The following is a 17,542-nucleotide window of genomic DNA, read 5'->3' as shown; positions in this document are numbered from 1 at the left end:
TTGTCATGGCAGGACATGGTTGGAGCCTGAGCAGGTCAGGAGCGACTTCTCCCCATGCTACTGGAGCTCATATCCCAGTGGAGGGGAGTGGGATGCTCAACACCCATCTGTCCCTTTGGGTAGGACTAGTGCATCCCACCGTGCTGTGAGCAAGATCAATCCTTGGGCAGGCCCATGGGTGAGAAGCTGAGTCCACCATATCATGGGCCTGATGCCAGAGCACAGGTCATGCCCAGGATTCAGATGTCCCTGTTGAGTCAGCAATGGGATCCTACGGCCCCAAAGCCCAGGGGTGTGTAGGCTTTTCCCCACCATGCTCAGTCACATCCCCAGTGAGAAGTCAGAGGTGATGTGTGCCTTTTTCTCCCACTTTCATGGTGGGAAATGTCCTCAAGAGGAACAACCCCACATGCCCCAGGGCCAGTGTTGTACCAGGAGAGCTGCTGTCTGCCACAGTAATGCCTCTTTCCCTCGATAATATCCTCTTGTCCTTCACTTTCCCCCTGAACTGTGCCCAGTCCCTTCTCCTACAGTGCTGCAACCTGCCCCAGACCTGCCTGCACCTGCCTTGCTCAGGTTTAAAGCTGAACAGGCAGCACTGGGGATATGGAGAACAATGACTGAGAGAACCCAGCCTGCCTGACGCAGGAGCACATCTCCCTGACACCCAATGGCCATCGTGCTCCTACAGCCCTCCGAGCACTTATGATAATTTCCCCCCAGAGAAAACCTCCTGAGCATAAAGACACATTTCTGCAGACTCCAGCACGATGAAGTGGCTCAGGGTTTGCACTGTGGGCCTCTCAGAGCTGACATTTACCTGCATTTCCCCATGGGAAAAGAGGAAGGAGCAAACTGCATAACGCAACAAACATCTTTCTTTGCACTCGCTTCCTCAAAAGAAGAAGGTCTTTGGGCAGCCACCCAGGCAGGCTCTACCTGCTTTGGACTCACCCATCACTTCCCCCTCTCCCGGGATGCTGGTGGAAATGCTGAGCCTGGATCTGGCCAGGCTGTCCCCATCAGGCACTGTCCCTGCCTCACCCTTCCTGCTCAGGGCAGGGATGCTTTGTTTGCTCTTCGTGCCTGTGCAATCTGAATCAGCCTTTTGGCTTTTTCCCTTGGGATCCACCTGATGAGAAGTGTCCCACGGCATGGCAGGGAAGAGACTGGTGCCACCTTGTTACAGCTACCCCAGTCCCACGTCACACGGACTGAGCCCTGCACAAACCACCCAGCCTTCCCAAGCCCCTGTCTTGCCACAGGGCAGTATTTACCAGCAGGGATACCAAGGGCTGACACTACCCTGAAATATCCATGTTGATACCGCTGCTGGTGGGACGCTCTGTACCTGGGGCTCCCTTCTCTGGTTAAGTTGGTGCTGCTTTGGTAGCACCATCATCTCTCCATCACCTTGGAGCATCAGGGTGTAGACGTCCCACCCAGGGCATCTGGGGTGCTCCAGCATCTCCTGGTACGAGTCTTGCATCACCCCAGAGCTGGCAAGAGATACACTTCAAGGAATAGCTCCTGCCAGAGGCAGCAGGAGCCAGAGGGGTCTTCCCATGAGGAGCAATGAAGTACAGGTACCCCAAACCCCTCCTTTGGCAGGGGACAGGATTAGGGTTAGGGTCCCCATGCCCTGATCCCTGAGTGCCCAGCACTAGAGAGCACATACAGGGCTTGCAAGCATTTCTATCAAGCTTTGCCTTCTCCCACCCCTGAACCACCCCTGGGACATCAAGTAACCCTTCCCTTCCCTTGGGCTGAAGCATAGGGAAGGACACACACATCTCTCCATCCCAGTGCAGTGCCCGACAGACACTGGCACTGTGTGCACTGCTGCCATCAGCGGGAAAACACCCGCATCCCGATGGCAGCCACCAGGGAACAGGCGAGAAGGTGGCGGCTGGCAGCAAGATGGGCCCGTGCCCAGATCCTCTCCATGAGACACGAGGAAGGTGGCAACGGCTCCGGTTAGTCACTGCCGGGAAGCGTGCCATGCCGGAGGCTGCCGGCGTCTTCGGCACACGGTGTGCATGGCCTTATTTTGATGATGATTCCTTCAAGGAGGGGCAGCGGGAGCCGGTGGGAAGCGTGGAGGATGGAGCAGGAAGAAGCTGCAGGGGCTTTCTGGGGACAGTCCCTAGGGTTCCCTGCTCTTGTGCCCAGGCTTTCCCCATAAGGATGCCCATGTGGGGCTGTGCCCCTCGGGAGGCAGCTGCTGCAGGTGTTGAACCAGGTGCCTGTCACCTGCCTGGGGTGCAACCGACAAGGTGACACGTGTCTGGGCTGGCAGGGACATGGGGTCCACAGCCCCTCACCTGGCATGGAGCGGACCCAGCAGGACTCACCCATTCGTGCCCAAAGGATGGTGGAGGGAGGAGGCAGGGGAGGACACAGGCACAGCAGATGCATTTCGTCACCCATCCAAGGGGTGTGTGTGTGCTGGAGGAAGGGGTGCTGGGCGTGTGGGTGCGTTTATTGCCTCTTCCCGCCAGCGCTGGCTCCCTGTGCACACACAGGACACAAGGGCACAGCCCCACAGCTCCCTGGACTTTTACCCTGCTGTGCAAACAGGCAGGCGCCAGATGAGGGTATCAGTTGGAATTTCATCCTGTCAACGGCACACGCAGGCTCACTGGGAGGGCACTGGAGCATCTTCCCTGCAGCCCAGCCCCTCGCCCACTCATGGGCACCCAGCACATCCGGGACATGTGCTTTTCATCCTCCCCAAGGACTCTGCTCCCCTTCAAGCTTCCCCCTTGCAGGTGATGGGGATGCCTGGGGCTGCCACCATCCCATCCCCTGCCAGGTCTGGATCCCACAGTCCCCATGTGGCAATGACAAACTGGATGTCAAAGGCAGGCAAAGCTGGATGCAGAAGGAGGATGCGTAGGGATGATCCAGCCCTTGGCATGGGGACCATGCTGGAATCTCAGTGCAGAAGTGACCATTATCTCCCTCATCCAGCCCAGCTCTTTGTGCAGGTGGCACATCCACTCTCATCCCTTTTCCCATACAGCACCAGCTCCATTGTCTTTGACTTCCCAGCCTCTTTTAGCTCCTGATGCCCCACGTTCCCAATGCAGGGATGCAAGGAAGTGGTGATCCCACGCCATGAGCAGCCCAGGCGCCATGCTGGTGAGCACGGAGTCACCAGGGTGCAGTGGGAGGTGCAGCTCACTCACAAGATCAGGAAGAAACCCTTTGCTCTGTGCCTGTCTCTGCAATGCCACCTCATCCTGCCTCTGCTCCTCCATCTTCCCCACCCACAGGACTTTATCCTGCATCAGGTGTCCCTCCACAGCCTGTCCTGCCCAGGCATCTCAACACAGTCCCCCCACACCTCTTCCCAGGCAACACTTGGCACATTTTGGGGCTGGAGGAACCTTTTTAGGCAGGGATTTGAGGGCAACCCCGTGCTCAGTGCCCAATGGGAGCAGGAGGACGTGACTGGGATGGAGAGAGGACAGTGTCAGGCACCGATGCCAGCTGTCCCAGGCACTATCTCACATCCTCATTCTCTGTTTGCTCTTCTTGGACAAGGAGGATATTCAGCCCATCAACAGCCATAAAATGAGATTAGAGGCCAGGAAGCACCAATGGGAGGTGGCCGCGTCTGTGGGCCTTGTTCTTTGGCCTCCACCAGCCCAAGCCTGGCCTCACCCTTTCCCTGGCTGCCCCAGGGCTGTGAGTTTGGAGATGATGGGTTGCTCAGCAAAGCCACCTCCCTTGGTGACAATGGGATGTGGCTGTGCCATACAATGGCATGGGCCATACCACTGCCAGCAATATCCCTACTGGATGCATGCTACAGGGACAACACTGTTGTGCCAAGGCATCCATCATCCATCCATCCATCCATCCATCCATCCATCCATCCATCCAACTGTCCATCCATTCATCCCATTTCCGTGGGTCTGGGCTCAGGAGCATCAGTGCTGGTGCTACCCTGGGGCTGGCATCCTCCCTGTGCCGCAGCACCATAGGCTGGGAGGAGACAGCAACAAACCCACAGAATTCCTGCTCACTTTTATTGTCACTGATATTGTCACCTAAAATATAAAAGGAAAATCAGTTCTGCCTTATATACACATAAACTGAGCCAAAGTCCCGAGCCAATGCAAACATCATCCTCACCACTGCGCACAGCTGGCAATGGTGGCTAACGGATGTGTCACCAGCCCCCATGGAGGGAGACCCAATCCCACAGGGGATGGAGTGGGGCTGTGGGCACAGTAGGATGGCAGGGACCTGCTTGTAAAAGCCAGAGCATGCTTGGGCACCTTGTTTTCTGGGCCAGGACATGGTGGGAGGGATGAGAGGCTGACAGCAGACAGCGCAGCCGAGGGAGGCAGTGCACAAGCAGTGTTGGGTGTGATGTGAGGGTGCTCTGCAGGCAGCAAGGGAATGTCTGCTGCTCCACACTTCTGGAGCTTGGAGAGATGGTGCTGGGAAAGGCCATGCAAGGGTTGTGCTTCTTCAACCCTCTCTGTCTTGGGAAGCCACAGCCCAGGAGCTGCAGACCCTCTCGTGTTCCAGTTGCACCCAGTGACCTTTGGGGCATTTGAAGCTGGGCTGTAAGTTGAGCCAGACCAATGAAGCAGTCAGGACACAGCAGGATAAAGGGAAATTTCAGCTGCAGCTCACCAGCAGGAAAAGCGACTGACACAGAGCAGGCAAGAGGTGATGCAGCGCATGGAGGATGGGGCAGACAGGGAGAACAAAACCTGGAGTCCTTTGGGCTTTGAAGAAAATCCGCTGTCTTTCTGGAAACCACTTCTCCATCACCTAACACCAGAGCATGTGCCAGCCCTTCCTCTGCCTGAGACACTCCCTGCCCACCCTGGCAGCAGCTCCCATTACCCTTGGTGATTGCGGTCCTTTGGAACAGCACCCTAAAGCTCTCCTGGTATCGGTCCTTCTGGACCTGGGTCCGGTCCTTGCATCCTGTCCCAGCGGTAAGCCTTCTCATTCTCCTCCTATTCCCTATATGAAAGTGGTCTCAGGGCTCAGCAGAGTGGTCTGACACCTGTGTGTCTGTGCCTGGTTCCCTCCTCTCCTCTCTGTGCCGCAGGTAGAGGATGGTGCAGTGCCGCTTCACCATGGGCTGCTGCACACATCTCCCTGTGGCCCTCTGTGGCTGCAGGGGCAGAGCTGGGAACACAGGAATGGGCACTATGGGATAGTGGGGAATGTCGGTGAGGAGGTGCGGGGTGTCTTGTCAAGGATGTGCTCCAGCTCATCACAATCACCATGGTTTGAAGGAGTCCCCCATTGGATCCTACAGCCAAGAGACCTGCCTGGCTCCTGCAGTCCAACTTGCTCTGCCTTCGGCATCCCCCTTCCCAGGACAGCAGATCCAGGAGAACAGCTCATCAGAAACTTGTTCTGCCTTGAGTTCAGCCAGGTCTCTTTTCAGTCCAGTCTTGTTCGAACTGCTCCAAAAGCACCAAACAGGACAGGAGGGAGCATCCTACCAGCTCCACCTGAAGCAGCACAGGAAAGTCATCCTCCTCCACCACCCCCTTCCTTCTGCTGACATTAGGACTTTGCTTTGGGCTACAAGTATTGGAGACCAGACCTGTGCATGTGTCCACAGGAGAGCAGTACTACCTACCCTATGGTTTTCCCATAGGAGAGAACCCATCAGCCCCTTGGGTTGGTCCCGGTGCCACCTTGCCCAGCCTCGCTGCCCACCCTGTTGGCTCAGTCAGGGTCCATCATGTCTTTGGGAAGGGGCTGTCACTTTTCAGAGCACATGGGCTGGCCGGGCTCTGCTGCATAGTGCTTATCTCTTGGAGTCTGTAGCTGGTGAAGGGGGTTAAGGCATGAATTCTTCCTTGATGGTAAGTGGAGATGAGGAGACAAGGTTCGAGGCACTGCTGCTGCAGAGACCTCCGATGGGTCCCAGCGTGCTGACAGCCGGTGAGGTTGGTGTGGTGGTGCTGGTGGGCTGGTTCTGCTGCTGCATCTTCTTCTTGTTCACCTTCCTCTCTTTTGCCCTCCTGTTCTGAAACCAGATTTTCACCTGTGGAAGAATGAAGATGTCAGAGATAGTGCAGAGATGGGGATGGCAGAGATGGGGATGGATGCAGATGACAACCCTCAGGGTCCCCCTGGGGCAGGGAGGGCATCCCAGAGTTTGGAAGAGAAGGGAGGTGTGTGGAGCAAGGTGGGACCAGCACTGCCTGCTTGGGCTGCATCCCTTCCTCTCTCCATCCCCATCTCTGCCTGGATGTGGCTATTTGGGATGCTGCAGCACTGACCTGCCGCTCGGTGAGCCCCAGGGCAGTGGCCAGCTCGGCCTTGCGGCGGATGGTGATGTAGCGGCTGTAGTGAAATTCCTTCTCCAGCTCCAGGCGCTGGTGGTCCGTGTACACTACCCGGTACTTGTCTTTCGTTCTGGTTTTGCCTGGCAGAGAGAGCAGAGCAGGGCATGAGTGGGTAAAGGGGAGCAGTGGAGGGGTAGATGCATCCCCAGGGGCACAGAGGACATACACAACCACCTGTGGAGAGCTGAGGAGAAGCATGGCAATGCGCTGGGGACCAGTGTGAGAGTCAGGAGACTCCTACTAGATTTAATGGCCATCCTGGTAAGCATCAGGGTGTGTTTCCATATTGGAAAGTACCTGGGCTTTGGGGAGATTGACTGGTGGAAAGAGCAGGAGGGATTCAAAGGCATCCCGAGAAGATGGACCATAAATCCCATGTGCCATGAGACACTGTCCCCAAGAGGAGCTACAAGCCCTATGGTGGGCTGAGGACAAGTCTCAGCAATACCATCCCTAGTGGCAGCAGGAGTTTGGGTGGTGTAGAGCAGAGCTGTGCTTCAGAGACTCTAACCAGAGATCAGAGAATCTCCACAGAGCAGAACTCCAACCCCAGGCTGCAAATGTGTTTCTCAGCCAACTCAATTTTATTTCTCTCCCTCCTCCTCATTGTGAGCAGGTGGGGATTTTCCTAAGCCACTTCTTATGCTGAAGGATAAATGTAAAAGAGCATTAGAGACAGGACAACCCATGGCCATGGTATGCTGTGAGTGGGAGAGGGGCTCCCTCTGGCTCATTTCGCTCACAGCATCCCATGGGATGCAAAAAGGCAGCTGCTTTTCTGCTAAACAAACAAGGCACAGCAAAGGTCCTGGCAAAACACTTGTAGAAGAGCCCCTGGGTGCAAGTGGGAGCTGGGGTGGGCACAAGAGACGTCTTACCCTGCTGGGACTTGACCCCAGGCTCCCAGGCACAAAAGCAGCAGCCCCATGATTCAATTTAGTACCCAGTTTCCATGACTGTGACACTCTCTGTACTCCTGCCATTGCCCTGGAGGTGCTGGCTTATCACGATGTGAGTGTAGGGTGATGGCTGGAAGCCCAGTGTGGTCCCCAAGAAGCAGTGAAACTCTCCAGCTTGAAAGAAAGTAGGAGCATAACAAGGCTGCAAGATGGCCAGGAACAGAAACCAGACCTCCAGTCTTTAGCCACTAACTCATACTTGAGGGCTATGATGAATTCAATCACCACTTCAGAGTGTGGAGCTCAGCTCATCCTAGGGTTGTTCAAAGTGAGCACCCAATCCCTCCTCACCACCACTGAGAGCAAGCCTGCCTCTGGCCACACAGGGTGACTGAAGGCAAAAGCAGGGTAAGAAAGGTGACTTGATTGAGCAAGATGTGCATGGAGATGTCTGCAGGGGCACGGCTGAAACGCAGTGGTTTCATGCACGAGGGGTCCACAACAGCATTGCTGGCTTCTTGTCTCCTCTTTGGCAGCTCAGAACAAACCTGACCATGGCACAGTGTTGGGCTGGAGTGATACTGGGGAACCACTGGGTCCTTGTCCATACCATGGAGAAGGGTTCATCAGTGTGGGAAGGATCCTGCATCCCAGCCCAGGAGGGACCTGGGCTCAATTTGCAACCACAGCAATTCCCAGGGAGTTAGGGAATAAACCAGCTGTGCTGGTGGAGATTGATGCAAGGTTTAACAGCTCCGTGAGAAACCAGGCTCCTCTGTCAGCTCTGGAATCAGGGACTCCTACAAGGCTTTTTTTCTCATAGAAATCTACCTCTTTTTTTGTCTTTCGTTTGAAAGCAGAAACCTTTTTGAAGAGATAATGATTTAAAAATTATCTTATTCGCAATGTTGCTATTTGAATGCTGCTGCTTGTGGTAAAAAAACACAGCTGGAAAGCAAAGGAATTGACAGATAACGTGAAAAAAAATTAAAGAATAAAGAAATAAGGCGGTTTGTGAATACCACATATGCCATGAATTTCAGCAAGAATTACGCTGCAGCTGTAAACAGATCCATCACAGCCTGCTCTTTGTTATTCCCTCTTCCCTCTTCATCCTTGAGGAAGCCTGTGCTTTGCCTCAGGTCTGGCAGCTACTGGCTGTGCTGGTGAGTCTTCAGTGTGTGAGCTGGCACCAGTCTCTCGATGCCCAGTATAAGATAGCGAAGTCTCAAAGCAGAGATCTCCTGACCAAGCCAATGATGGAGTTATTCCTCTCGACTAATTGCTGGTTTCGGGTGTTTGCTGTATTCGGGAATGTCTTGAGAGTGTACTGAGAGATAAGGAAAAGGATTCGCAAGAAATACTGTTGACAATGAATAATTCAACCACCTTGAATATGAATGCTGGGTTACACTTAACTCTCTCCTGGAGACTTTTTTTGGCTCTGTGAAAGGAAAGAGGAAATTCAGACAAACTCCTTATAGGGAGCCCTCATCCCTATGGGGAAAACCTAGTACTGCAGTGGGGAGCATGGCTGAGCAAAGGCATGGAACCACTCTCACATTTCCAGGGAAGTCCAGTGGACATGGACCAAGCTATCCCACAGGCAGGATAACCCGGAGCTGCTTCACCAGGCGGGAGCATGGATGGGATGTACAGAGGATAAAGTGCTGGCGATGCCCCCTAGCACAGCCGCTGGACCCTTTCAGCCCTGATAGGCATTTCAAGTGCCTCCTGCTTGTCCCCAAAAGACCAGGCAAAGGAACTGCTCAGGCAGCCAGACGGAGCCATCCACAGGGCCAGTGGGAGTGGTTTCAGCTTTGGGATCAAGGCAGGGCCAATGGCTGCATGGGGAGAGGGTATCATTACTCCTGTTAATGTATAACCCTAATAGCACTCACCTGAGCCGTGATTAGATAAGGGAACGGCTTTAATGTGCTGTGCAAACCCCAAGGGACGCGCTCCTGAGTGTGCACGCACACGCACTCATGCTCACACACACGTGGGAGGATGGGGTCCCGACCCCAGCCTGGATCCATTCCCCATGGCATCCCTGCCCCAGGGATGGAGTTCCTGCCCTGGACTGGGTCAGGAGCCTGGCAGGGGAAGGATAAATCCAATTAGAACCCTGTGCCCATCATCCAGGGCTCTGCAGCCTCATGGCTATGGTGGAGCCTCTCAGAGAGGTGGTAATTCCCCCTCTCCAGCCCTGATGTGTCCAAGGGATGTTTTCAATAAGAAACTGTGCCCCAAACACCCTAACAGGTAATATGGGGTATTTTGAGGCTATTGAGGATCTCCAAGAACAGCTGGGAAGGGACTGGTTCAAACCAGGAAGGAAAGTAACTGTGGGGTGGCAGTGGCACCCTGGGAGGAGGTGGAGAACAGCGAGGGAGCAAAATTTGATGTGTGTTATTTGGAACTTCTCCCAGTCCCACAGAACAATGCACCCAGCACGGCGAGGAGGGGATCAGGCCATCTCTGAACAGAGATCCCCATCCACAGTACACACCCCTCCCAGCCACAGCAGGAGCAGCGTGGCTGCCAGCAGTGAGGAGCATAAACCCGCACGGCTTTCCCAAAGGTCTCTATTTCACAGGTCAAAGCAGCTCCAAATTGCAGCAGCAGCAGCAAACCCTGACTATGTGGGGAGCCACCGTGCAGCCATCAGGGCTTTGATCAGGGCAACCCTGACCCACTTGTGGAGGCACCAAGAGGAGAGCCCATCATGGTGCTGGGTGTTGTGCCCCATTGCGGAGGCCTGGGGACACCTTGGACAGGAGGTGCTGGCAGGGGGGACAGAGGTGTCTCTGCCAGGCTGCTGGGCAGCTCTGCTCGCCCCATTGCACAGCAGCTCCTCGCATGATTGGTGTGAAGAGCCTGGGCAATGTGCTCCTGGAGCTGCCCTGCGTGCTGTCACCTTCCTGGCAGAGCTCTGGCCATGCACTGGCTCCATCTGTACAGCCTCGTCTGTCTGCACTGGATACCTGGCTCCACGTTATCTGATGGCACTACAAGATTCTAATGCTGAGGAGCAGCAGGTGGGAAAGTCCCATCACCAGTGAGAACCAAGGGAAGAACTTGTCCACACTGGAGTTACAGTGCAGCAAGAAGGGGTGTCTCTTCCCCCATCACTGCGGTGGGTGCTTTCTCTCCATGATAGAGCTGCTTCATCCTCCCACCCCAGAACAATTAGTGCTCTATCAGGGTTTGCCATTCCTCCACAGGGAAAGCATCAGGGAAAACTTTTCCCCACCTCTGCCATAGATTAGGCAATGCTATGTGTGGAGAAACTGAGGTACATAAGTAGTGGAGTCCCAGGGTCAGAGCCTTGGGACTGGTGGGACTCTGGGCAGCTTAAACCCCCTTCCTTCAGCATAGGGACAGCAGAGCAATGCCCCGTGACAGAGACCACAGACCCAGGAGAGAGCTGGGGTCAGCTCCTGAAGCTCAGGGGCCTCCAGGCTGGCTGGAGCCACACTCATCTGGCAGCCAGATGTGCTCCAGCTGCCTCTGTGAGCAGGGGTCGATGCTCTTTCTGCCGAGCAGCAGTGACAGCAGCCGTGCTGTGCAGCAGGGATGCTGCTGCTCGGGACACACAGCCCAGCTCATTTCAGTGTCCTAAACCCACTGGCAATGGGAATCCCGAAGTCTGCACCGACTGACACCTCCCTCTGCCCCCCTACCCCACACTTGCTTGCTCCCCTCGTTTCCTCTCCTGCTTTAGCAGCCTCCCCAAAGCACCCACGCTCCTCTGTGGTCTGGAAGGGGGATAAACCCAATCCCCCCACCCTCCCTGAATGCTGGGAACGTGCAAGTCAGGGTGTTCACAAGCCTTCCCCCTTCCGTGCATGCTTCAATATCCTCAGCTATTTCTCCTTTGCCACAGGAAACGGAGGAGTGATGGATGGGAGGACCAACACAGGGTAAAGAACCAGAGCCATGTGGCTTGCTTCATTACCACCAGCGAGAAATGAGCCCCTCCAGAGGGCAATCCTTCCCCAGATCCCTGCCTGAGATCATTCCTCTGACAAAATGTGTTGGGTTTAGACAACTGTCGGGTGTCAAAAACTGGGTGAGAAGAACCACACACCCCCCAGCGTATTGAATGTCTCTGTACTGCGGAGGAAAGGGATGATGGAAGAAAGGAAGGATGGATGAGTCCATACCCAATGGACCCTGCCAAGTCTCCTGCAGCTCCAAGTTGGGGAAATGAGCATTTCAGCCATCAGTGTTGAAGGCAGGACTCATCTATGCCTGAGGGTGCTGAGGGTCCCAGCAAACCTCCTACCCCCAGGGTAGCTCTGTGCATGGCTGTTTGCATGACATTGTCCCAATGTGGGGGTTTATTCCTGGTGTCAAGGACTTCAGAGCGGCAGCAATGCTCCCATGGGCACCCACAAGGGATAAAACCTGATTCAGGTTGGTACATTGCACTGGAAATGTTTCCCTTTCAGAACCACACCACTTGATCTGATGCTTTATAGCCTCCTGCACAGAGGATCGAGCTCTGTGCTTTCAAAGAAGCTTTGCTGTAAGTCAGTGTGTGGCTGCATGGCTGGAGGCTGGGGGAGTCAGGAGGCAGAGACTGGGGCTTGGTGCATGACAGAGCCATGCAGGTCAGCCCTGGTCTCTGGGAAGGGGCAGAATGACTTGGGTGAAGAGCTGGATTCGAGGAGCACAGACCAGTGCGCAGAAGCACAGGCTGGCCCTGGCTGGGCTCTGTACTGCTGGCACAGCAGGATGGGGCCAGATCTGCACCCACACCCATGGGCAAAGCCACTCCTCCTGCAAGCCTCATCTTCCTCCCAAGAGCTGCAAACCCCAAAGGGATGAGGAGCAGGTTGCTGGTGGTTGCAGGGACCCGGTAGTTCCTAATCCTAGCCCCATGTCCTTGGACATGGAGCAATACGACAGGAGATGCTCCAACCCCGAGGCTGGGCACTGTGGCATTTCCCAGCCCTGCAGTGATTCAACCCTTTATTTTGGCAACCAGCAGGTTCCTTCAGTTGCTCCCATGGTTTTATGAGTGCTGAGCCAAGTGCTGCCAACCAGGCTCCTGTGCCGGGTCAAACACCGCACTAGGGCAGCCAGGGCTAGCCAGCTCATGTGGGCTGGAAACAGCCCCTTTCAGAGCATCACCTTCACACCAGCCCCATGGCACTGAGCCTGGAACCGGCTCATCCAGCTCTGTCACCCGGATGGATTTGGCGTGGCTGTGGCAGGAAGAGGACAGCAAGGCGCTGGTGGTCCTATCTGCGCACCAGGACTCCTAGCCCCCCTCACCACCCAATAGGGCTCAGCCCATCCTTACTATGAGGCAGAAAGAGTGGAAGAATCCATCCCCTTATCCAGGCAATCTCAAAGCTAACAGCACTGGAGTGAGCGTCCTTGAAGGTTCCCCTTGTAGGAAACATCTGTCATTGACCAGAGGTTTAAAGTGTCCCTCTGCTAATCCTGGGGTATTAGGTGGCCAAGCCCATCACGTAGGTACTGCTGGTGCTCCAGGGAAGTCCTTTTTGTTCAAGGAAGTCAATTCTAGGAAAGTTTGGGAGCCTGTACCTTGGCCAGCAGGCTGAGCAGGCAACAAATCCCACCGGGGGCCAGGAGCAGGTTGTGGGTTAATAATTCAAGGGGAGAAGACTGATGGAGCCTGATGCATGCAGACACCAAGAGACCTGGAGGAGCAGAGTCTTACAGGGAACAGCCATCTCCTAAAGAGGGGTCCCCCACTCCATGTAGGGACTGACTGGGGAAACACACTGTCCTCCAGCTACCATCATCACCCCAAAATGTACACATGAGCCTTGCCTGTCCAGGGAAAATGATTCTATCTCATTATTGGGGTTTTTAGTCTTTCCTCCAGTTTTTCACAGATCTCATTAGGGCAACAAATAAAGCTGGAAAATGTGAAAACTGAGATGGAAAACTGCACACCCAGCGGATAGCCACTCGCCATGCTCAGAGCATCACTATTTGCTCTCCATCATCCCACATCCTGCCCGGGCACCAAAGGCACTGATGCCGTGAAGCCCTGAGCACATTCACCTCTGCAAGGGATGCCCCAATAGCACTTTCGCTTGCAATATTTAGCCCTGTGGCCCGGGGTCGATTAGTGACCTAAAAGGCAGACCCGAGGCAGTATCTGAGGATTTGCATAAATAAGGAGCAGGGGGTGAATTTCAAAGTCCAGGCAGCCGCTGCTTCCAGCGCCTTCCTGAGCTTTTTATAGAGCCGGGCTGCAATTCACAGGGAAGTTTGCAAATAATGGTGAATAAGGAGGAAGCTGAGGCTCTGTCACGCTGCTCATGAACATTTTATGAGCAGAAAAAGAGGTGACATGAGAGGGAGAAATGAGGCCAATCTTCCAGCTTGGGCCCCTCGAAGTCCTGATTTCCAGCACTGGCCCTCTGGTGTTGCAGTCCCTTCTGCTGCAGGTTCACCTTGGCTCAGCTGGGTGAAGCAAGCACGTATTTAGCAGCAGGTATATAGAATCACTCCCTGTAAAGCCTGACTCTGCCCTGAATCACTGGGAGATTGCTCGCTGGTTTCCCTCAGCCTCTGGATTGCATTTGCAGAAGCCCCAACACACTCATATTCCCTGTGCAAAGTCTTCTGCTACCACCGCATAGCTCATTCCCAACAGCTTTCAAACTACGGCCAAGAGTTGTTTATACAAGGCAAGACAGAGAGGGAACCTTAATTTACAACCCTCTGAAGTATTATGATTTATAGCATTCGCAATGAAACTGTTGATATTTATAGCAAAAGAGCCGCGTATTCATTTCCTATTCCCACTGCGGTGAGATGGGTTGTTAATCAATCCACACTGATTAAAGTCTGGTTTATTGATTTCAATAAAGTGATTCATCTCAGAATTCCACCCCTATCTCTGTCAAACCCATCTCTGCCCTGCTCTCTTTCAAGTTTAAAGGAGAAGGGCTCTTTTTATATTTGATGGGCAGCCCTGGAAAACACAAGCTGTATCCCACTGTCTCCCAGCACATAGTCCCACTATGGTCAAATCCTGCAGCTGCTTAGCACCAGCAACACTGGGTTTAGAGTCAGCAGAGATGCAAGGACAGGTCCTGCATCTGCAAATGCCTTAGAAAGGGATCTCACTGGTCATCCATTCCAAGGAAGCACCGCAAGAAAGGGGCCTTCACCCCAGCACCCATCCCTACATCACTGTGGCTTTGTTGGGGTAGCTCCTCCTCTGTGTGCAAAGAGAACAAGGCTGATCTACTTGTCCCTTTGTATGTATTTAATCTAAGAGATACAAACTGAGCAACTAATGATAGCTTTCCAGAACTGAATCAACTCAATTGTCATCTAACTCAATCAGAGGCACTTTCAAGCCCCAGTTTTATCTCGGGCCCACTGCTGGGTGCAGAGCCATGCCCTTGATCCACACGAGAGCTGTGCTCATGTCTTTCTTTCTCCTCTCATTAATTTTCCCTCCTACCTCTCTCCTCAGAAGAAACTGAAAGGTTCAGACCTACAAAGCCTGCAGAAGTGGTGGTGTCCCAGCAGCTTGGGGGGGCTGCAGGATCACCCCCACTTCCATCCCAGGACAGAGGAAAACCCCAAGCCCTGGCACATCTGTGGGTCTCCATCACTGAGTATGAGGGGAGGCATTTTCCCTAAATAGGTCTATGCAGTGCTTAAAATGGGCCAGGAAACACCAGCCTGCCTCTCCCCTCTGCCTTCTGAATCCAGGCTGATGGTTTACATTCATTGGAATGTTCTGCCTGCTCCACTGCAGTCACTGATCCCACTGGGACAGCCCCATCCCTGCCACATGAATGTGACAAATCAGAGGAGCTATTTTCCATGCTGGAAGACCCCAGGCACATCTACACTACCCCCTCACATGAGGGTCTCTACATGGGTCTCAGTCAGCAGGTAGCCAGAAACAAGCCTAAAGTTGGAGACACTTTGCAAACAGAGAGCCCTTACCCAGGGATATGGGATGGCAGTAACCGAAAGCAAACCTGCCCCCAGGAGATGCCCAGAGCCACTCCTGTAGTGAGTTTGGCCTCAGCAGGGCTCAGGAGAGCCCATGGCCAGCACAACAGAGGGACAGGGGTGGTGGGTCCTGGCAGGGCTGGTGGGCAGAGGTTCGAGGCTGGGGTGGCAGCGGGATCACAGCCTGGAGAGGGAGATGAAAGGGCACGGGCAGGGCAGGACAAAGGGCCCCGCACCTCACCTCCCTGCCAAAGGAGCCGGCCACCATCTCCATGACAAAGCCAAGCCCTTGTCAATTTGGGCTGCCCCCAAGGGGGATCTGCCCAGTGCCTTTGAAGTGGGGAGCAGGGCCCCAGGGGCAGGGGACTGGGGTCACCCAGACGCTTCCCCCCGGCCCTAGGTCAGGAGTTCAGCGGGGACAGGACCCCGGGCACATGGGGACAGGACCCCGGGGACAGCAGAGCAGAGGTAGGGAGAGGAGGGGGGTACCTGTTCATGGAGTGCACGGCACCCACACGCTGTGCACATGCACATGTAGTTGTGCTGCTCCTGGAGCACCCACATGCACCCTCCACGTGGCACTGTCCCCAAAGGCACCACGCTTTGCGCACACCATGCACACACAGCACTGCGTGTGCACCCATGGAGCGTGCAGCATCCCCCATACACACATGCTGCTTACACCCACATAGAGCCTACAGCACATCATGTGCACTGAATACACCTTACACACACACACACAGCACATGTGGCACTTTCCCTCTGCGTATATATATACAGTACTGTCCCTGCACACATGCACACACAGAGTACACATGCACTCAGCATAAGGCACCTTGCACATGCCCATACCTGGGCGCTCACACTCAGTTGCATACCAGCTCACACTCACGCACAGCTGTAGCCCCACATGCTAACCCCTGCACATACAAGGCACCTCATCCAACCCCCCTTGGGACTGCTGAGCCCCAGGATCTGTGGGGTCTCTGGCTCTGCTCATCCTACCAGGTGAGAGCAGAGGTTCAGGAGCAGAGACGGGCTGAGAAAAGGACTTTCCAACCATAGAACCCCAGCTAGCAACAGCACGGAAGGATGGTGCCCTCCCTGCCCATCCTCAGCCCCTGCCACAATAGTGGTGGGGTCGGCCTGCAGCCTGGGGCCAGGCACCACGGTGAAGGCAGGAGCGTGCTGTCCCTCCTGGGCAGGGAAAGCCACAGAGCAGGATCCGGCCCCGCAGGACTTCAATCCCAGGGATGGCGCAGGGGAGCAGTGCTGAGGGGTTTTCCTTACCGCTGCTGCTGGTGCTGGGAATGCTGCGCCTCATCCACTCATACGGGGTGCGTCTCTGGGCATTAGGGGAGAGCTGGGGAACCGAGCTGCTGATGGGCGGAGGCAGGAGTCCAGAGCCCGGGGGCTGAATGGGGTTAAAATCTGGGGGGCTGAAACCAAACTGCCCGGGGCTGGCAGTGGAAGGCGTAGCAGGGGTCCCATAGGAATGCCAGTCCTCCTTGGCAGGGGTATAGGGAGAGCCCCAGGCAGCCGCCGGCTGCCCGTGGTGCAGGTCGTTGTTAATCCCCGGCACATGGTGGTAGCTGGCGAAGTCTGAGTACTGAGGCGGCGCCGGCACGTAGTTCTGTGGGTTGAGGTTGAGGCCAGGGTGCCGGACGGGGCTGGGATACATGTTGGTGTCCTTATCCAGAAGATAACCTACATACATCTTCCCTGGCCGGCTCCATGCACATGCTGCGGTGCCGCGCCGCCGACTGCGGCCGCCTTGGGCTCGGTTTGGTTGGGTTTGGTTTGGCAGGAGGTGGCTGCTCCTCCTTCTCCACCGCTCACCTGGGCGCCTTGGGGAGCTGTGTCCTGGGGCCAGGCACCTCCCTGCCCACAGGCTTTTATTGGGCCCAACCTCTCGCAGCATTTGCATTGAAAGGCAGGTTTGCATTTCAAAGTGCAGGAACCCCAGCGGGTGAGGGGGGACAATGCAAACCTCCCACCCCAGCTGCAGCAGGGACCAGGCACTGGGTGACCCCTGGGAGCACTGGGGACCCCGTGTCCCTTCGCTGTCACCACCCCACAGCTGTCCTCATGCTACCAGATATGGTCCCTTTGTAGCAGCCGGCTTTGGGGACACAAGGGCATCCCATGAGCATGCCCCAAGGGAGCACACCCCATCTCTGCAGCCGTCTGTACCCCAGAAGGAGTATGCCTTGGGATAAGCACTTTTATTTAAGCCTGGTTATGGGCAGGGGACGAACTGGGCTGTGTCTGCCATCAGCACTGATGCTGGGTGGTATCAAACCCATACTTCATTGTGCTGCTTTCCCATGCCTGGCA

General features: G+C 55.1%; 1 protein-coding gene across 1 annotated transcript; it reads right to left on the bottom strand.

The window, feature by feature from the left end:
• Positions 1–5,777: 5,777 nt before the first annotated feature.
• CDX1 (caudal type homeobox 1) lies at positions 5,778–16,959 on the bottom strand. The gene is made up of 3 exons (XM_005147204.2): positions 16,496–16,959; positions 6,273–6,418; positions 5,778–6,034 (listed from the first exon to the last, which is right to left on the bottom strand). Exons 1-3 carry the CDS (start codon positions 16,920–16,922, stop codon positions 5,828–5,830), a joined length of 780 nt encoding a protein of 259 aa, XP_005147261.1. The 5' UTR covers positions 16,923–16,959; the 3' UTR covers positions 5,778–5,827.
• Positions 16,960–17,542: the final 583 nt, after the last annotated feature.

This window comes from Melopsittacus undulatus, chromosome 10, assembly GCF_012275295.1.
Source record: "Melopsittacus undulatus isolate bMelUnd1 chromosome 10, bMelUnd1.mat.Z, whole genome shotgun sequence".
Taxonomy (NCBI): Eukaryota; Metazoa; Chordata; class Aves; order Psittaciformes; family Psittaculidae; genus Melopsittacus; species Melopsittacus undulatus.
This window is presented reverse-complemented; position numbering and strand designations above follow the sequence as displayed.

Coding starts and splice junctions, on each gene's coding strand:
- CDX1 (XM_005147204.2), bottom strand. CDS start 16,922: ATGTATGTAGGTTATCTTCTGGATAAGGACACCAACATGTATCCCAGC. Junction 6,419..16,495: donor TCCCAGCACCAGCAGCAGCG/GTAAGGAAAACC, acceptor TCTCTCTGCCAG/GCAAAACCAGAACGAAAGAC. Junction 6,035..6,272: donor TGGGGCTCACCGAGCGGCAG/GTCAGTGCTGCA, acceptor ATTCTTCCACAG/GTGAAAATCTGGTTTCAGAA.